The 22,525-nt window shown below is 35.3% G+C and overlaps 1 protein-coding gene across 1 annotated transcript; it reads right to left on the bottom strand.

Moving 5' to 3' along the window:
* Nucleotides 1-17,161: 17,161 nt before the first annotated feature.
* LOC140980073 (3-ketoacyl-CoA synthase 12-like) lies at nucleotides 17,162-18,722 on the bottom strand. The gene has a single exon (XM_073445739.1). It carries the CDS (start codon nucleotides 18,642-18,644, stop codon nucleotides 17,238-17,240), a length of 1,407 nt encoding a protein of 468 aa, XP_073301840.1. The 5' UTR covers nucleotides 18,645-18,722; the 3' UTR covers nucleotides 17,162-17,237.
* Nucleotides 18,723-22,525: the final 3,803 nt, after the last annotated feature.

Raw genomic sequence — 22,525 nt, 5'->3', positions numbered from 1 at the left:
TAACATAATTGAACATAGATATATCAAAAACTAAAAAAAAAAAAAAAAACTTCGGCTTGTGACGCGGAAATACCGTCGCAAAATTTTACTTATGAAGGTTTTAAATGATCTTCAAACAATTTGTCACTACAACCCGCGATAATTTTATCACGTCGCTGACTGTAGCAACAATTATTGTTGATGATTGTTGTTGATAATTGTTTTGTTGTTGGTATGTCTTTCTGTTGGATCTCGGTTTTCTCGTGCCCAAACGCAGCGGAAGTTTTAAAATTTTTATTTTATTTTGACAATCAAAATATATTTGATTTGAGCGTTCGTATAGTTTTCAAAATCAAAACATTCATAGGGCGTTAGAATTTATACCTTTGGTGAACAAGTCACTTGGCTCCAACTATTCCGGGTTTAGCGGATATAGCTATTGATTAATTCCCTACGAACTTTCTTCAAGGCTCCTTCCTTCAATCTTCTAATCAGGTTCACGACTAAATGATTTGTTCCTCTTCTAATTTGCACTAGAAAAATTAGAAGAAGTTTTACGTTGGAGATCAAAGTTTGAGAGACGGCTCAAACTCCCTTTCAAAAAGGAGAGGGTCGAAATTCTATAAGAGGATAGGGGAGTGTTTTTCGAAAATTGTGTTATCTTGGAGGCTAGGTTTTTTCCGAAAAATTATGAATTAATTCATTCTAACCTTAAGCCTAATACACATATATATAAGCTTAGGGCCCATTAATAAATTAAATACTTAATGGGCTTAATCAATTAATTATTCTAGTCAAACTAGTTTAATTAATTAATTAATCTTTTAAAGTCCAATTAAGAACCTTAATAATATGTATGTTGGTCTTGTACTCGTACAAGCCCATTATACATATATCCATTACATTTAATTTAAATCTCCTATAAATTCAACATTTGAATTTAATATTTAAATTATAAATTCAACTCCTTGAATTTATTACCTCCAAAATTTAATATTTAATAAACTCAACATTTGAGTTTAATAAATTAAATTATCAAATTTTATAAATTCAACTCCTTGAATTCATTTTTTCCAAATTTCATAAATTCAACTTCTTGAATTTACAATCTCATAAATTCAATTCCTTGAATTTATTTTCTCAAAATTTAATTATCATAAATTCAACTCCTTGAATTTACTATATCATAATATAAATTCAACTCCTTGAATTTATTCTCTCAACGGGAACAAACGATCCAGTACTTGTGTGACCCTCAATGGATCAGGGATACAGCTAGCCGTGGGTTCACAACTCTTTGTGATTCAGAATAACATTTATTCTTATTCGGGCTTACCTTAGTTAGCCCCATTCTTTTCATCAACACCTTGATCAAGAATGTCAGAACTTATTTCTGATTTCACCCATCGGATCATGGTAAGAGCGTCTAGTAGCATCCCCCATGATCCCCTAGGTATCACTGATAGTGCCTGCAAGAACCAGTCGATTATGATTAACGTACAGTACGGTCCCTTCATCTCATATATCCCGATCGAATCTGCAACCATTGGTTCATCGAGGGTTGCATATCAATTCAATAACTATGTGACACATATAATAGTGGCATCGCGTGTACTATTTGGAAAACTCCTTCTCCAACGTACATCTCATACTCTGGCCAGAGATTCCATGCATTATTATTACTTCAGATCACATAGGATATCCACACCCGTGGGTGAGTGGTGAATCCCCAACTACAATGCACTGGCTCCTATATGTGTCGCAACTATACCAACTTCGCCACCTGATGACTCTCCTGGATCCGGTAAACGAGTCATAGCACAGCCCTAGCATATAGAGCCTCAGTGTTGTCTTAGGTCGTAAGGACTAATGGTGTACAATCATAACCACAGACTTATACTCTCGATGAATGATAACCACTTGGAAAGTCCGAGGGAGTGTTGTTCGGTATAATCATCATATGACTACCCATCTGCATGTTTAGACATCTCTATGCCCTTACCAGGAAACGCAGTACACAACATCACAGATGCTAGTCTCAAGCTCAAGTGACCAAGATCCCTGTCTTAGGCGGCCGAATCGCCTAGGAACGAATTTAGAATATGCAATGTTTACAAATGAGTTTCAACATCGAATTACGATTCATTTGTATTAAAGCATAATCAAGGACTTTATTTATGCTGCTTGCATGGGTATACAGATAAAGTATAACGAAACCATTAAAAAATTAAATTATATTAAAATAAAGATTGTTTGTTACACTTGAGTCAATAAATTTCCCGGCCAACAGTTGGCTTACAGGACATCTACTCTAACACTTTCATGAAGGAGATCATGTGGAAATTATTGTAGGGCCAAAAATATTAATCTGTTTTTATTGTTTATATTAATTGCATAATATTAAAAACGTAATTAGGCACAAAGACGGTTTTATATATACCGATGCGCGCGGAGGAAGCGATGACAGCTGTGCGGCGTCTACAGCAAATACACAACGATTCTGGAAACGGCGCGACTGCATAATCGCATGGGCGAGACCAAAATTCCACCAGCAATAAAAATCGGCAGATGCAGATACGCAACGGTGTAGGTGGCGACACGAATTTCCGGGAGAGAACTTTGTTTTAATTTGTTTTCTGGATTTTGTAACAAATATGCAGTGGAAATGGCTTACATGATTCAACCAGCGACAAATTGGTTTCAAGTCAATTACAATTTTTATCTAATGTATAACATTTGATTTAATTTCCGAAGTTTTAACAGGCCTCAAAATCTATTTTTGCCAATTAGTTACACTTAGGCAGATCATAACCGATCAAGAGAATTAGCGAACAAAACAAAAATAAATCGACGTGAAGTTCTGTTGGACCTACCTTTCAATCGTGAAATCGGATGAGACATTATATCTATATCAAAATTTCTTACACACTTTCAAAAACTAAGAATAAAAACTTCCAAGTCTGGACCCAATTCTTCATTTCTCGACCTTTTAATATACCAACATTTCTCGACTTTTTAATACACGAAGTAGAGACATTCAATATATATATATATATATATATATATATATATATACACACACACAAAGTAAAGGCATGCATAAAATAATTTTTAAAATAACATAGTCCACAATGAAATAAAAAATATTTTAACTGAATTTTAAACAAAATAGACATTAATTTGAATGCGGTAGATTTGAAATTTAATTTCATAGGTAAAAATTGTGTCGGTATTTCCACCTGCTCATTATTGAATGCCATGGAAAATAGTACAAAATACCTATTTCCATGTAAATTTTGTCTTTTTTCCATGCTCTTTCTTAAATTCTCGGTACGAGTGCTTTTCCCATGCTTTAAATGTTCTGGGGTAGTGGCAGGCATATAATACCTATAGTCCAATAGTCATAGCTAAATCTCCATTTTATTATATATTTTACGATAATTTGTGTCATATTCGATATTACATTTTTATTAATTATTATATATTAACTATGAAAATTTATTTTATATCTCATATATAATTGTTAATTTTTTTATATATATTTTTCGAAATGTGTTATAAAAAATTATTTGAATGCATGCAAGAAATATTATATGTTCAAATATAAAAAAGCATTTTGACTGTTAAAGCTCAAAGAAAAGCTTACATCGAATTTTAATGTCCCTTCAATGCCATCCAACAACTCAACGTTCTTAACTTAATTATATCCAATCAATGAATCGTTCCATCTATGTAAGTGGGTAATGAAATTATACTTTTTAGGGTACTATCCATGGTGTATTTAAGGAATTTTTGGTATAAATAATAATAATTTTTCATGGATCGGTCGTATAGAGGCCTCTTAATTCGTACTTGAAAATTTACAGAAAAATTTAAAAATTTTCTTTTAAAATAATTAAAATGTCTCATTCATAAGATAAACTGATAAATAAAGTTAAATATTCAAAATAGCAGCGGAAGTAAATAATGTTTCAAAACAACAGTTTAAAATAATTCATTGTAATAAAATGAGTTTTCGCAAAATTAATAAATAAACTGATAAATGAGGTCCCCGGGTCCCACTACTGCCGACTCGAGCTGGCTCACTGGTCCCCGCCCTCGAATCCATTCATCATCAGTACCTACAACAATCCAAGCTAGTGAGTCTAAAGACTCAGCATGCATATATCGTAAATAACAAGTAAATAGATAATAATAAAATTGCATGCGAAGTGAAAATATCATGTCATGATGAATTATAGTACTTGCATAACTGAACTGTAAATATCTTATCATGGATAATTATAAATACGCGCATAACTGAACTGAAAGTAGTAAGTGAAATGTTTGCCCCGTAGAGCCCTGTAATAAAATAGCTAGTAATAATTTTCTGGTGAGTTTATGGTCTACGCAAGTGGCCCCTGAACTGAACTGAACTGACCGGTAACTGACGACCGGGATCGGTAACTTACGACCGGGTGGAATACTAATCGTCTGATCAGACTAATGCCACAGTATACTGGGTGGGACCGGTAAGTGACCACCGGGATGAACTGAACCGAACCGGTAAGTGACCACAGGGTGAAGTAATAATACCACGACAGTGAAGTGGCCACAAGCAATATCGCATGAATCTCAAAAGTGAATATTTTATGCACGTAATATAATTAAATAGCGTAATTAAATATCATGTATTAATTTTTCCATATGGGTTGGATCGCTCCCGGGCTCGCTGCAACTTTACCTAATCATGAGTGACATGCAAATATTTTAACTTGACCAAAACTTCGTAATTGAATCCAGAAACGAGACAATTACGCCCAATGACTTAGTATTTAATCATGACCACGTGACAACCCGAACCAACACCGAACCATCATTTAGTCATGATTAAAATACTCCTAAAATGATGAAATAGTACTCCTAAAATTACAGTACTCGAAATTTAGTGAATGGCGGCAAAAAACATGAAACGCTCTTTCGAGAGTTATTTTGGCACATTGCACCGTAAATTCTCGTACGACCTCTAAACTGATCCGAATTACAAACGGCCAAAAACAAGGTCTTCCTAACTTGATGAGGTACTGTCCAGTCCAAGGCCATAGGCTAAAAGCCAACCACGAACTCAAACGAGCCTCTGAACCGAAGCACCAACTTGCTGTCCAAAAATACAGCAGCAGCGCTTTCGTTTCCTTGCGTCGTTTTCGAGGCTAATGGCCATTGGGGCTTGAACCACCAACCAGAGCCTCTTCCCAACATCCTAAGGGTTGGCTTGAACCATGGATAAGGGCCCTAGGCCAGCCACGATTCAAGCAACAACCGAAACAAGCCAACTGATTTCATCCGAGAGCACACCTGCGCGCGTGGGGAGGGTTGCTTCGTTTTCTATCCCGTGTCATTCCAGTGGCCATTTGATTGACCATGGCATGATCTAGACATCAAGGGGTATGGTATGAACCGTGGCTAAGGGCTAAGAAGCCAACCAAGATCCACACCAACACCATAAACTCGAAAATACACATGCAGAAAATGAAAGGGGTCGGAGGGGTTGTTCTTGTTTTTATTTGAAAAACCGATTCCATCATGGACCAAGCCTCGAAAGGGCGACTTGGTTACGTCTTAGACATGATAGGGAGGTGTTCTAACCATGGCTATAGGCTCCTTGGACAGCCCAGATCAGAAACTCCCTCCCTTGATAGCAACTATGCAAAACGAGACTCAAAGGGACACATTTGGGGTGTTGCTGTCACATGCGAGTTTCCAGCGTGCATGAGACTGAATGAATGGACCAACATGGTCCTAACATGTCGTAGTACATGTCTAGATGCAGCCTTGGGAGCCTAGGGTCGAGCCAACCCTGCAACCACAAAAACAACAAGAGCCGTGAAGCATGAAGGGAAGTAGAAAAAATCTGTGCAGAATTTTGTTGTGTAGTTGCTGTAATATTTCGGTTTTGCTCAAAAAATCATGAACAAATATGGTTTAAAAACATGTATATGACTTGATTGAAGAGCAAGAAAAAATATAAACATGCCTTGGTTTGTTTTGAACGAAAAACAAACGAAACGACGATGCGGCGCGGAATAGACGGAGTGCTTCACTTTTCTCACTTTCTCTCTTGTTTTTTTTTTCCTTACTTCCTCACGTTTTTCCCTCTCTCAAATGTTCTGAAATTCGGTGATAATGGTGGGGAGGGAGTCTAGGAAGATAATTGGGAGGTTGCAAGATAAATGAAAGGGAATAATTCTTGCTATCCTTGAATTTGAGAGATAAGGAAAAGAGAATGATATCAAAGATTTTGGGGTTGATTTATTAGGGTGATGGCCGAAAATATCATTGCAAATAAGGGTAGAAAATTGTTTAATTGTTTAATTATTGAATATTAAATGGTGAGGGAATTATCTATCAAGAATGGATTAAGGAGAGGATTAAATGTAGAGAGTTGACAATATTTTCCAATCTCATAAGGGGGTGGCCGATTTTCCTTCTTTCAACTAAGGGTAGAAAATTGCTAAATTATTAAATAAATGGAGATTTAAAATTGAAGCAATTATTTACCATGAAAGGGATATGGAATGATATCAAGATGGATATGGAAGGGATTCAAGAGAATGAGTTGACAATTTATTTAAATCTATCAAGGAGGGGGCCGATTTTTATCTCTCAAAAGGAGGTAAAAATTTGCTTAATTAAAGATTATTGAGGATTAAAAGTTGAGGGATTTATCTCCCAAAAATTGGATAAGGAAAGGACCAAGTAAAAGATAAAAAAAGGAGAGTTGAAAAATTAATTAAATCACATAGGGGTGGCCGAAATTTTAAATAAAAATGGAGGGGAAATATTTCTTAAATCTTGTATTTTAATTCTTTATAGTTTGATCTACCCATTAAATATTTTAGTGAATAAATAAATTAATTAAGGAATACCATTATCTTGCATGCAAGGATAATTCTTTAAATTAAATTACTACCATGTTAAGTTACAATTTCTTAAATAAAATAAGCCTAGATTAACTTGTCTCAATTGGTCACATATTTTATTTTAGACTTTTAATTAAATTATTGAACCTAAAAGAATTTATTTACTTCTTATCTCAAATTAATTAACTAAATTCTTAAACTTTCTTTTACCTCAAAAATGGATTATTCTTTGACTTAAATTAAATTTAGGAATATTTTCTTATCATTAAGTTTTATCTTAAAACTCCAACTCCAGTCCGGCCTCACTTAATTAACTGAAAAGGTAGTAATTAAACTACTGCAATAAAATAATTAAATTTAAAGAAAAGAATTTAAATACTCATGCAATAAAATCATTTTAATTTAAATACTAGAATTATGCATGACTTATACGTAGTCTGATTTACGGGTTCTACAGGTCGGATATAAGATATGCTTCACAAATCAATCGTGAGATAGTTTAATAAAGTTTTTTTCTCAGTATATATGAGATTCACCGATAAACGTTCATATTTAGATGCACATTCGGATAATGCCACAGGGGTAGCTTGAAATTTCTCCACTTTATGTTTAGGTTTCATTTTTTCTTTTAAAAAATACCTTGAAGGTCTTCGAAAATAAATTCATGAGTAAGTAAATATAGAAATCCTAATTTAACTAATTTTGCAAGAGCAATAATGTATTATTAGAAATAAAAATTTATACTTGTTCGGACGAGGACTTTCGAAACTGCCTCATATTCTTAAGAACATATGAGCGATGTACATTTGCTGAGAGGCTAAAAGTGAGCAAATTCTCGAAAAAAATGGGACATAATTCCCAGTTAGTATTGGGTTGTATTTGAATTTGAACGAGTATACGAAAAAAATTTACGTTGAGATAAATTTTAAATTTATTACATTAATAAATTTTAAATTTATTACATTAATATATCAAAAAATAATTAGTTAAGAATTTAAAATCTATCATAAAATAAATTTATCCAACCAGTACTGGATTAAAAATTTAAAAATATTATTTCAAATCGATCAATTCGAATATTAAAGAAATTCTGAGTATGGAGACTGCTGATCTGATTCAAGTCGAAAGAGGGAAAACTTGCTGTAAATTAATTCTAATTGCATCGGCATTTTAGTATGAAGAAGTATTTTTACTAGATAAGCCATAACGCCCATACCGGNTTATAATTAAACATTCATAGGACGTTGGAATTTTATACCTTTGGTGAATTAAGTCACTTGGCTCCAACTAATCTGGTTTAGGCGGATATAGCTCTTGATGAATCCCTACGAACTTTCTTCGAAAACTCCTTTCTTTATTCTTCTAATCAGGTCCACGACTAGATAATTTGTTCCTCTTCTAATTTGCACTAGAAAAATTAGAAGAAGTTTTTACGTTGGAGATTGAAAACGAGAGACGGCTCAAACTTCTCCTTCAAAAGGAAGTGGCCAAAATTTTGTGGAGGGAAGGAGGATGATTTTCGAAAAATTGTGAAAGAATTGTGTTTAACCTTAAGCCTAATACACATATATATAAGCTTAGGTCACATTAATAAAATTAAATACTTAATGGGCTTAATCAATTAATTATTCTAGTCCAACTAGTTTAATTAATTAATTAATCTTTTAAAGTCCAATTAAGAACCTTAATATGTATGTTGGTCTTGTACTCCTACAAGTCGATTATACATATACCCATTACTTTTAATTTAAATCGCTTATAAATTCAACATTTGAATTTAATATTTAAATTATAAATTCAACTCTTTGAATTTATTACCTCCAAAATTTAATATTTAATAAACTTAACTTTTGAGCTTAATAAATTAAATTATCAAATTTTATAAATTCAACTCCTTGAATTTATTCTTTCCAAATTTCATAAATTCAACTTCTTGAATTTACTATCTCATAATTTAATTATCATAAATTCAACTCCTTGAATTTACTATATCATAACATAAATTCAACTCCTTGAATTTATTTTCTCAACAGGAACAAACGATCCAGTGCTTGTGTGACCCTCAATGGTTCAAGGATACAGCTAGCCGTGGGTTCACAACTCCTTGTTATTCAGAATAACATTTATTCTTATTCGGGCTTACCCTAGTTAGCCTCATTCTTTTCATCAACACCTTGATCAAGAATGTCAGAACTCATTTCTGATTGCACCCATCGGATCATGGTAAGAGCGTCTAGTAGCATCGCCCCATGATCCCCTAGGTATCACTGAGAGTGCCTACAAGAAATCAGTTGATTATGATTAACGTATAGTACGGTCCTTTCATCTCATATATCCCGATCGAATCTCCAACCATTGGTTCATCGAGGGTTGCATATTAATTCGATAACTATGTGATAACTATAATAGTGGCATCGCGTGTACTATTGGAGAACTCTTTCTCTAACGTACATCTCATACTCTGGCCAGAGATTCCATGCACTATTATTACATCAGACCACATAGGATATCCACACCCGTAGGTGAGCGGTGAATCCCCGACTACAATGCACTGGCTCTTATATGTGTCGCAACTATACCCAACCTCGCCACCTGATGACTCTCCTGGAGCCGATAAACGAGTCAAAGCACAGCCCTAGCATATAGAGCCTTAGTGTTGTCCCGGGTCGTAAGGACTAATGATGTACAATCATAACCACGGACTTAACCTCTCGATGAATGATAACCACTTGGAAAGTCCGAGGGAGGGTTGTTCGATATAATCATCATATGACTACCCATCTGCATGTTTGGACATCTCTATGCCCTTACCAAGAAACGCGGTACATAACATCACAAATGCTACTCTCGAGCTCAAGCGACCTTTATCCCTGTTTTAGGCGGCTGAATCGACTAGGAACGAATTTAGAATATGCAGTGTTTACAAATGAGTTTCAACATCGAATTACGATTCATTTATATTAAAGCATAATCAAGGACTTTATCTATGCTGCTTGCATGGGTATACAGATAAAGTATAACGAAACCATTAAAAAGTAAATTATATTAAAATAAAGATTGTTTATTACACTTGAGTCAATAAATTCCCCAGCCAACAGTTGGCTTACAGGACATCTACTCTAACAATCTCCCACTTGCCCTAAAGCCAACTACCCATAAACTTTAATCCCATTGTTTCGCGATACTTTTCAAACAATGGTCCTGGCAAGGGCTTTGTAAGTGGATCAACAACATTATCTGCAGATGAGACTCTTTCAACCGATATATCTCCTCTTCCCATAATCTCCCGTGTGATGTGGAACTTTCTCAGTACATGTTTGGATCGCTGATGAGACCTTGGTTCTTTTGCTTGCGCAATAGCACCAGTGTTGTCGCAGTACAATGGGACTGGATCAACTCCATTAAGAATAACGCCCAACTTTTGGACAAAATTCCTCATCCAAACTGCCTCATTGGCTGCAGCAGTTGCAGCAATGTTCTCAGCTTCAGTGGTGGAATCCGCAACGTTGTCTTGCTTAGAACTCTTCCAAGAGACAGCCGCACCATTAAGCAAGAATACAAAACAGAGGTCGATTTCGAATCATCTACGTCACATTGGAAACTAGAATCAGTGTAGCCTTCCAATTTCAATTCTTCACCCCCATAGACCATGAACAAATTTTTAGTCCTTCTCAAGTACTTAAGAATATCTTTCACGGCCTTCCAATTCATTGGACCATGGTTCGCCTGATATCTGCTTGTAACACTCAGGACGTAAGCAACATCGGGACGTGATGATATCATACCATACATGATACTACCAATGGCTGATGCATATGAAATACGTGTCATCATCTCTATCTCTTCATCAGTTTTGGGACACATAGCTTTAGATAGAGTAATACCATGACACATTGATAAGTATCCTCTCTTGGACTCTTCCGTAGAGAATCTATTTATAATGGTATCAATATAAGTGGCTTGGGTGAGCCCCAACATCCTTTTTGATCTATCTCTATAGATTTGTATTCCCAATACATATGATGCTTCACCCATGTATTTCATGAGAATTTACTTGCTAACCATACTTTAGTTGATTGCAGTAATCCTACATCATTCTCAATGAGTAGGATGTCATCAACATAAAGTATAAGGAATGTCACTGCACTCCCACTAACTTTCTTGTACACACATGGTTCCTCGGGATTCTTAGCAAAACCAAACTCTTTGATTGTGCTATCAAATCTGAGGTTCCAACTCCTTGACGCGTTCTTGAGACCATATATAGATCTCTGAAGTTTGCATACCTTATGCTCACTACCTACTGATGTGTATCCCTCAGGTTGAGACATATAAATTTCTTCTTTGATGTCTCCATTGAAGAATGCAGTCTTTACATTCATTTGCCATATCTCATAGTCAACTCCTTGCCTTTGAGTATAACCTTTTGCAACCTGTCTTGCTTTGAAGATCAATACCTTCCCATCCGCCCCAAGCTTTCTTTTGTAGATCCATTTGCCATATCTAGCAGGTGGTCTAATAACCCTATCAGACATTCTAGGAGCTTGTACTTCAACTACTGGTTGTTGGGAAATAGGTTCAACTTCTATAGTTGAGGGAGTATCTTTAATTTTTTCAAGTTCTATCATCTTGCTTTTTCTATCTAATAGAAACTCCTTTTCCAAAAAGGTGGCATTTCTTGAAACAAACACGTTTACTTCATTAGGATGATAGAAATAATATCCAATAGAATTATTTGGATATCCTACAAAGTAGCACAAAGTGGATCTACTATCCAATTTGTCTCCCACTGTCTGCTTCACGTAAGCAGGACATCCCCATATTCTCATGTAAGAATATTTGAGAGTTTTTCCCATCCATATCTCATATGGTGTTTTATTCACTGCTTTAGTATGAACATTATTCAACAACATTGCCGCAGCTTCAAGCGCAAAGCCCCAAAACAATGTAGGCAATTCAGTGAATCCCATTATGGATCGAATCATGTCCATCAAGGTTCGATTACGATGTTCAGAAACACCATTCAATTGTGGTGTTGTTGGTAGAGTCCACTGTGAGAGAATCTCATTCTCTTTTAGATAACCCAAAAAAAATCAGCACTCAAGTATTTTCTCCCTCGATCAGTTCGAAGTGTCTTAATACTCCTTTCTAGCTGATTTTCTACTTCAGATCTGAATTCTTTGAACTTTTCAAATGTTTCAGATTTGTGTTTCAATAAACATACCCATAACTCGAATGATCATTAGTAAAGGTAATGAAGTAGGATTGCCCAAATATTGTGCTAACACTTAGCGGGCCACAAACGTCGGTGTGGATTAAATACAGTAGACCATGTGCACGTTCCATGTTTCCACTGAATGGAGTTTTAGTCATTTTTTCTTTTAGACAGGACTCACAAGTTGTTAGAGAATTTATGTCTGACAGGTCAAACATGTCTTCTCCCACTAGCTTGTGCATCCTTCTTTGGGAAATATGACCTAGTCTAGCATGCCATATTTGTGTGGGATTTGGATCATCTAACTTTTTTTTGTTTGTTGTTGAAATCCTGTTTACTTGGACATTCACTTATCATTTTCAGAACATTTCTGACGTATATAATTTCTTATGTCCAGACTTCTTGCAGTGAAATAAATATGTTATGACTTATCGAGCTTTGTAGGCCCTTTAAGTGTCCTTCAGAGTTTGCCTCTTATTGGGTTTGTTTTTCTTCTGAGGGACAGAACATTTCTTTCCCTTACTTTGTGGGCCATTTTTCATCTGACGAGAGGCCCATTAGAAAAACAACATTTTTTTCTTTTATGGTGATCTAATAAGTCATAAGCGTATTGACTAGTTCTTCAAGGCTATCATCTATCTTATTCAAATTGAAGTTCACCATACCCCCGTCAAATAAGAAAGAGAGAAACAACAAATTGATGTGATCTAGTAACTCGTTAGGAATCACATATTCCAGGCCCACCACATTCTCAATAATCCTAGTCATACGTACACCACGCTCATGGGCCAAAGCCCCATCTTGCATACGTGTAGTCATGAGCTCCTTGAAGTGGTGTGCATCATTATATGAGTTTCATGCACCATGCAACTCTTGCATGTGCATTCGAATGTCAACAGCATTCAACATTTCCTCAAACTGTCCCTACAGTTCATTTAACATAAAAGCGAGCATGTTACACTTTAGCTTGCATACTATGGTCCTACCATCTTGCCTACTTTGTCAGTTCAACAGGACTGACATTAGTGTGTATGCATTTTCTCCGAATTCTGAACAATTTCTCAACCAGTCTTGAAAGTTCGGTTCGGTTTGCTTGTTAATAACAAAAATGTATTACATGACGAAATCAAAAATATACTGAAATGGAAACAGAATAATTGTTGCTGATTATTTTAAAATAATTTTAAGATATAAAATATGGATTTTTATTTTATAAATTCCCTCCCACTATTTTGACATTTCCACCACCCTCTGATGAAAAAGGGAAATCGTATTTCCTTAGTGGGCACGTAGAGTCCAATTAGCCAATTATAATCCCGAATAATATCAGCCAAATATAATTTCTAAAAGGTAGAATCCAATTGCATCCATAGGCAACCTCCTCCTGTTTTGCCTCACGTTTAATAAGGACCCAATAATATGACGCCGTTTATTTTCGCGTGTCAAACCGACCAATCAATATTGAATTGTAGTAGACGGTAGCCATGAGTTCTCCCAATAATATGAGCCGAAGTCATGGGAGTTCCACTCAATTCACATCATATGTTCGGTGGAAGTCACAGCTTTCCGGCGTCCAGGCCTCCCCAATAATATGAGCCAGACACTGTCCGCGGGTAGCGATCAACATGCAACCACGGTTGATGGAAGGCAAGGAAAAATTAAACTCTTTTAATTTTTACTTTTACGGTTTTTAAATTTTGAATCATATTCAAAATGAGGGATTTTAATTTTAAAATTGTCTCATCATTTTAATTTTAAAATCGCGTGCCACGAGTTTGTATGTTTGCCGGATTCATGCAACTATATTATCTAATAATATACATACATGCATACTACTATATATCGCATATATATCATAATATGACATTCAACAATAAATAAGGATGATCGATCGCCAACACTATTAGATCCATGTGAGCCATACATGGATCCAGGTCCAAAACCTAGGTGAATGCAGGGATGCAAATGCAACTATTACAATAGCTTCTAATATTTTATATGTCTTCATCTTGTGCATCTGGTCCACTATCTTCCAGTCTTGATCTCCCATTATTTCTAATGATTACATTTAAATAGACATGACACATAAGGGATACATCTCATGGGGGTGGAAACGGGCCATAAACCAGGCCCACTTTAATAATATCAAATATTAACAAAACGAATAAAATAGTAAAATATCCTAACATACACCTAACACATTGGTCAAGGCTATCGACCATCCTTCATGCTTTTAATATCAAATATTAACATCAATTAATTAAACAAATTCAATTAACTGATAAATCATATATCTAATAATTTTATCACGAACCACCACAATTATTAAATAATTTAATAAATTAAACAAATACCTTTTTTTAATTTTCAATTAAATCAATAATAATTGATTTCTTGTAAAAACTCATTTTTACCATAAATAATTAAAATCATATTCTAATTATTTATTTTAATAGAAAATTATTAATTTTAAAAATTAATTTTCAAAATAAAAATTGAATCAATTTTTAAAATATCAATTTTGCCCAAAAATTTGAAAAAACAGAAAATTGTACCCTAGGCCCAAACAGTTCAAGCTCATCATCCAGCACGCTTCCCGAGACGATCCCGGGCAGCCGCCCTCGCTGCCGCCGGCTGCCCGAACGTTTCGGGCAGTGGCGGCACCCCTGTGCGCGGCGCCGTGCGCAGCGTGCGGACGCTCCACACGCTCCGCGGCGCTGCGCGCTGCGCAGGGCCGCGCACGGCGTGTGGACACTGCGCATGCCGCGCCGCACTGCGCGCGCACGCCGTGGGCGCAGCCGCACGCTGCGCGCACTGCCATGCGCGCGGGTCTGCCCGGACAGATACGAAATTTTTTTTTTTTGGTTTTCTGAAAAAAAGAATAATTTTGATGGTGCAATAATTTTCTGAAAATTTTCTTGTGTGGTTAGAGACAAATTATTCAATATCAAACCATACGTTTTTAGAAAAACCTTGGCTCTGATACCGCTGTTGGATCTCGGTTTTCTACAGGCTCATACACAGCGGAAGTTTTAAAATTTTTATTTTATTTTGACAATCAAAATATATTTGTTTTAGGCACTCGTATGTTTTTATAATTAAACATTCATAGGACATTGGAATTTTATACCTTTGGTGAATTAAATCACTTGGCTCCAACTAATCCGGTGTAGGCGGATATAGCTCTTGATGAATCCCTACGAACTTTCTTCGAAAACTCATTTCTTTATTCTTCTAATCAGGTCCACGACTAGATAATTTGTTCTTCTTCTAATTTGCACTAGAAAAATTCGAAAAAGTTTTTATGTTGGAGATTGAAAACGAGAGACAGCTCAAACTTCTCTTTCAAAAGGAAGTGGCCAAAATTTTGTGGAGAGAAGGAGGAGGATTTTTGAAAAATTTTGAATGAATTGTGTTTAACCTTAAGCCTAATACACATATATATAAGATTAGGGCCCATTAATAAAATTAAATAATTAATGAGCTTAATCAATTAATTATTCTAGTCCAACTAGTTTAATTAATTAATTAATCTTTTAAAGTCCAATTAAGAACCTTAATATGTATGTTGGTCTTGTACTCCTACAAGTCCATTATACATATACTCATTACTTTTAATTTAAATCCCTTATAAATTCAACATTTGAATTTAATATTTAAATTATAAATTCAACTTTTTGAATTTATTACCTCCAAAATTTAATATTTAATAAACTCAACTTTTGAGCTTAATATATTTAATTCTCAAATTTTATAAATTCAACTCCTTGAATTTATTCTCTCCAAATTTCATAAATTCAACTTCTTGAATTTACTATCTCATAATTTAATTATCATAAATTCAACTCCTTGAATTTACTATATCCTAATATAAATTCAACCCCTTGAATTTATTCTCTCAACGGGAACAAACGATCCAGTGCTTGTGTGACCCTCAATGGATCAGAGATACAACTAGTCGTGGGTTTACAACTCCTTGTGATTCAGGATAACATTTATTCTTATTCGGGCTTACCCTAATTAGCCCTATTCTTTTCATCAACACATTGATCAAGAATTTCAGAACTCATTTCTGATTGTACCCATCGGATCATGGTAAGAGCGTCTAGTGGCATCGCCACATGATCTTCTAGGTATCACTGATAGTGCCTACAAGAACCAGTCGATTATGATTAACGTACAGTACGATCCTTTCATCTCATATATCACGATCGAATCTGCAACCATTGTTGGTTCATCGAGGGTTGCATATTAATTCGATAACTATGTGATAACTATAATAGTGGCATCGCGTGTACTATTGGAGAACTCTTTCTCTAACGTACATCTCATACTCTGGCCAGAAATTCCATGCACTATTATTACATCAGACCACATAGGATATCCACATCCGTAGGTGAGCGGTGAATCCCCGACTACAATGCACTGACTCCTATATGTGTCGCAACTATACCCAACCTCGCCACCTGATGACTCTCCTGGAGCCGGTATACGAGTCAAAGCACAGCCCTAGCATGTAGAGCCTCAGTGTTGTCCCAGGTCGTAAGGACTAATGGTGTACAATCATAACCACGGACTTATCCTCTCGATGAATGATAACCACTTGGAAAGTCCGAGGGAGGGTTGTTCGTTATAATCATCATATGACTATCCATCTGCATGTTTGGACATTTCTATGCCCTTACAAAGAAACGCGCGGTACATAACATCACAAATGCTATTCTCGAGCTCAAGCGACCTTTATCCCTGTTTAAGGCGGCTAAATCGACTAGGAACGAATTTAGAATATGCAGTGTTTACAAATGAGTTTCAACATCGAATTACGATTCATTTGTATTAAAGCATAATCAAGGACTTTATATATGCTGCTTGCATGGGTATACAGATAAAGTATAACGAAACCATTAAAAAGTAAATTATATTAAAATAAAGATTGTTTATTACACTTGAATCAATAAAAATTCCCCAGCCAACAGTTGGCTTACAGGACATCTACTCTAACACTTCCACCCTGTATTAGTGTGGATCCACAGTAAATCCTTGGAACCTCTAACTAAAAAAGAAAATAAACACAAAAACACTTGAAAGCACTGTGATTAATTAAAAATCTTAATAAATGAACAAAACCAGAAAATAAAAAAAAATTATTCGGGTATCTCATAATCATCTGGAACATAAAATGTATCTGGATCTTCATCCTGAAGCCAGCCATATTTCTCCATGTAGGGATTATTGAGATTCTTGCGAGGATAAGTGTCGATAAATTCTTTCCAGACAGTCCCTTCATCCAAATCCCGCGCCACTTCCCACAGAGCGCTGTTGCATTTAAATCCAGCTCCAAATGAAATCATCAGAATCTTTTGACACTTTTTGAGCCTTTTCTTGGCATGCATGTAAGCAAGAACGTACCATAGGCTGCTCGCAGACGTGTTACCGAATCGGTGTAAGGTCATCCGAGCCGGCTCCACGTCGTACTCGCTTAGGCCTAGGCTCTGGCCTACTGCATCGATCACCGCCTTCCCGCCGGTGTGTAGGCAGAAATGATCGACCCCTTGTTTGAAATTGATCATTGATTTCGTGGTGGATCCGGATTTGCTCCAATTTTGGCGGAGTTTTTTAATGAGATGTAGCATCGCAAACCGGAAAAGCTCGCGAACCGGCAAGATTTTTGGGGCGATTACCTTTAGGTTGTCGACGAATGCACGAGTGGCCGCCTTGGGGAGTTTTTTGTCTAGGTGGAATCCGGCGATTCCTCTGTCATCTTCTTTATGCATGCAGCAATTGTAGGCTTCGTCTTTCGAACCGTGGTGGGTTCTTACCAGACATTTGAGCTTCAACATAGCTTTGTCCTTCAAGGATGCTTTGTTCGTCAAAAGAATGGCGCACCCCCCTACTCGAAATAAGCAATTTGCAAGAATCATAGATTTATCGTTGCCCCTGTACCAACCTAAACTTAAAGACTCCGATGTCAATACAAGGGCGTGTAGGTTTTTTTGAGTCTTGAACATGTTTTGGACTATGTTAATGGAGATCAAGCTCGCACTGCATCCCATTCCGCTCAAGTTGTACACTTTGATGTCTTCTCTCATCTTGTACATGTTGATGATTCTGGACGATAATGAAGGCATCGTGGCAAGCATCGATACGTTCACAACCAAGACGTCGATTTCTGAAGGAGAGATGCCAGCACGTTTGAAGAGATTGTCCAGGCAACCCTGGAAGAACTCGTCCATTTCGATGAGACCATCGTTTAGTGTCGGAGCTGCCTCCCGTCCGTCGAAAACCATTTGCGGGCCATACGTCTCCTCACCGATCCCGGAGCTAACCATGGCTTTCAAGAGGAACTTGTACTCACTGAGACCAAGGTGTTTGTTCCGACGAATGACTTCACCTGAAAATTTCGTGCTACATTTCCTGTTGTTCATAGGCTTGTGGCATTCATAATCCAATATGTAGCAATTTTGGTGTCTTTTTTCATCATAAAATTTCCAAAGAATGAAGAATAGAGGTAGGAAAGTGAGCATGTACCATAAAATAAGATAAAGATCCATGTTCCTTGAAGGGTTAACTATGGCGTCCGGTTAAATTTACGGGGAAATAGTTTGATCTGAGATATATAAATGAAACGCCGTAAAATATATNAACAACCCAATCCCTCGTATTATGTTTATATATACATTAGTTTTGTATATATTAAATTATTTTAATATTATATAGTACAAGGATAAGTGTGTGTATATATATGTGCGCGCGTGTGCAACTTCAAATAATCATACGATACACAATTGGGAAAAATTTTAGAATTGATCATGTAAATAGTGCCATACATACTTTTGTCCCCTAACTTACTCAAAATATGTATCAAAAAACAAAAACGACTCAAAATATAAAATTATGAAATGAGCTTGTAGCCCATTTAATCCAATCTTCACATAAGTAATGTCCTGCGAAATGACAATATTGCGGCAAAAATCTAAATGTTCAAGGAAAAAAAACCATATTGTGAAAAGGAAATTTTGATGACTTGAAGGACCAAATTAAATCCATTAAAATCCAATTTACAATAAATTTTTATACTTTTCCCTTATAATTGCAAATAAATAAAATTAACAAATTTTATGAAAACACCACCTCTAATTATTTAATCTGGCTACTTTAATCCTAAAAATATTGTTCACGCAATGAATGCACAGAGTCGCCGGCACGACTTATGTGACTAACATCTTTAGTACATTTAGACAATGTTAATTGATTCACGCCTTATGAATGAGATAATTTTGAGCAAATGGCAGTGTACATGTAAACTTTATTGCTACTTTGAGTTAACCATACGAAAAGGTTTCATTGAATTATATGAGTGTACGCAATATTTATACGTATAGTAATTTAATGGACATGCAAGGTTTTTTCTATGTAAAAGTGATCCATTACCTGTTTGGCTATATGGAATGATTTTGGTAAATTGTAAATTTTTTTTTTTACAAAATGCTATTAAATATGAAAATATATTATTTAGAGAATATTTTCTAGGGACACGGGAAATATATCCAAATAGTATTTTGGGATGGAAAGGTAGCTTATTTATCAAAACATATAACTTGTAATCATAATACAACTCAAATTTTTAATGCAGTGTTATAGTTTAAGCGTTATCTTTTAATTGCTCTCTAGGAGTTACACCTACTTCAAGCTCATGAAAATCGACGATATGATAAGGGATGAAGTCAGAACACTGAGGTTGGAGGGGGGCAAATTTTTGGGGAAGCAAAAACAAATATTAAGGAAAAATGTGAAAACAGATAATTATTTTTAAGTCCTTAATCAATAAAATTTAAAAAATTAAGGGGTGGCGGTGGCACCCACCCGTCCCCATTGGCTCCATCCCTATTGATTTGAAACCATTAGGATTTCAATACCCAACAATTTAAACTTGTGAAGCTATATATATATTGTAGGAAACATTTTCTTAAAATGGCAAAAAAATATTATCTATTGTTGTGAAAAAGTAAAAATTTATGGTAAAAAGTAAAAATCTCAAACTCATAAAATTATCACACTACACACTTTATAATATTTTTCTCTCAACTCAATTGTGATTTTCTTCACAAATGAGAGATCTATTTATAGAAATTTTTTATAAATAATCCAAAAATAAATTACATCATTACATTCATCATCACACACAAATTTCAATATTCAACATCTAATTTTACCTAATTTTCAACATTCAAATATTCAACATTTAAATATTCAATACACACATTTTAAATATTATTTTTCAACACTCCCCCTTGTGATAATGATCATAATGATTGTCTTCATTACGTGTTTTTATACTGTATCGTTAAAAACCTTACTAGGAAAAACCCATTGGGATAAAAACCATAGTAAGGGAAAAAGAGTGCAGTCACGTAAACTCCCCCTCATGTTGACACGAACAATTCTTCACAAATTTCGTAGATTGCGCATCCCAATATTATATATGTGCTTTCTGAATATTGTCGTAGGAAGTGCCTTTGTGAAGAGATCTGATGAGTTTTCACTTGATTGAATGTGACGAACATCAATACATTTATTCTTCTCAAGCTCCTTGGTGAATGCGAAGAACTTAGGAGGAATATGTTTAGTTCTGTCGCTTTTTATGTATCCTTCTTTCATTTGAGCAACACATGCAGCATTATCTTCATATAGTATCACAGGCTTCTCGTCGAATGATAATCCGCATGAGATTTGGATATGTTGAGTCATTGATTTTAACCACACACATTCACGGCTTGCTTCATGTAGTGCAATAATCTCGGCATGATTTGATGAAGTTGTTACAAGTGTTTGTTTCTGTGAACGCCAAGAAATTGCAGTGCCTCCACGAGTAAATACATATCCAGTTTGGGAACGTGCCTTGTGTGGATCAGATAAGTATCCAGCATCAGCATAACCAATTATACTTGGATTAGCATCTTTTGAATACAAAAGTCCCAAATCTTTCGTTCCTCGTAGATAACGGAATATATGTTTAATTCCGTTCCAGTGTCTCTTTGTTGGATATGTGCTAAATCTTGCCAATAAATTTACGGCGAAAGATATATCAGGCCTTGTACAATTTGTAAGATACATAAGGGCACCGATAGCACTTAAATATGGTATTTCTGGACCAAGAATATCTTCATCATCTTCACATGGACGAAATGGATCCTTTTCTATGTTTAATGATCTAACAACCATTGGAGTACTTAAAGGATTTGATTTATCCATATTAAAACGTTTAAGGATCTTTTCTGTATAATTTTTCTGATGAACAAATATTCCACATTCTTTTTGTTCAATTTGTAAAACACAGACAATACTTGGTTTTTCCAAGATTTTTCATTTCAAATTCTTCCTTCAAGTATGACACAATTTCATGAATTTCATTATTCGTTCCAACGATGTTTAAATCATCAACATATAAAGCAATAATTACGCATCCGAATGTTGTTTTCTTAATGAAAACACAAAGGCATATTGAATTATTTACATATCCCTTTTTCATCAAATGATCACTTAGTCGATTATACCACATTCGGCCAGATTGCTTTAACCCATATAATAATCTTTGTAATTTCACAGAATAACATTCTCTGGGTTTCAAACTTTGTGCTTCAGACATCTTAAATCCTTCAGGGATTTTCATATATATATATATATATATATACTATCAAGTGATCCATATAAGTAAGCTGTAACAACATCTATAAGACGCATTTCTAAATTTGCAGATACTGCCAAGCTAATCAAATATCGAAACGTAATTGCATCCACCACGGGAGAATACGTTTTTTCATAATCAATTCCAGGCCTTTGAGAAAAACCTTGTGCAACAAGTCGAGCTTTATATCTTACTATTTCATTTTTCTCATTTCGCTTTCGAATAAAAACCCATTTGTATCCAACAGATTTTACACCTTCAGGTGTAAGGACTATAAATCCAAAAACATTACGTTTATTTAGCGAATCCAATTCAACCTGGATGGCATCTTTCCATTTTATCCAATCCTGCCGATTTTTACATTCACCAAAAGATTTTGGTTCATGATCTTCATTATCATTTATGATGTCGATTGCCACATTATAAGAAAATATATCATCAATTTCTTCTATATCTTTTCGGTTCCATATTTTTCCAGTATTAATATAATTGATAGAGATTTCATGATTCTCGTCAGTTTGTGGTTCTGACAAAACATTTTCATCATCATGTGTTTCTTCAGGAACATCATTCTCTATTTTGTGATCATTATGTGTTTCTTCAGGAACATCATTCTCTATTTTGTGATCATTGTGTTTCTCTATGAATTTTCTTTTTCGAGGATTTTTATCCTTGGAACCAACTGGCCTTCCACGCTTCAGGCGTTTAATGACATCATGACTATCTTCAATTTGTTTCTTCGGAATT

This window comes from Primulina huaijiensis, chromosome 7 (genome assembly GCF_012295235.1).
Source record: "Primulina huaijiensis isolate GDHJ02 chromosome 7, ASM1229523v2, whole genome shotgun sequence".
NCBI classification, from domain to species: Eukaryota; Viridiplantae; Streptophyta; class Magnoliopsida; order Lamiales; family Gesneriaceae; genus Primulina; species Primulina huaijiensis.
This window is presented reverse-complemented; position numbering and strand designations above follow the sequence as displayed.

What these genes read in the sequence shown, in the direction of transcription:
- LOC140980073 (XM_073445739.1), bottom strand. Translation starts at nt 18,644, where the DNA reads ATGGATCTTTATCTTATTTTATGGTACATGCTCACTTTCCTACCTCTA.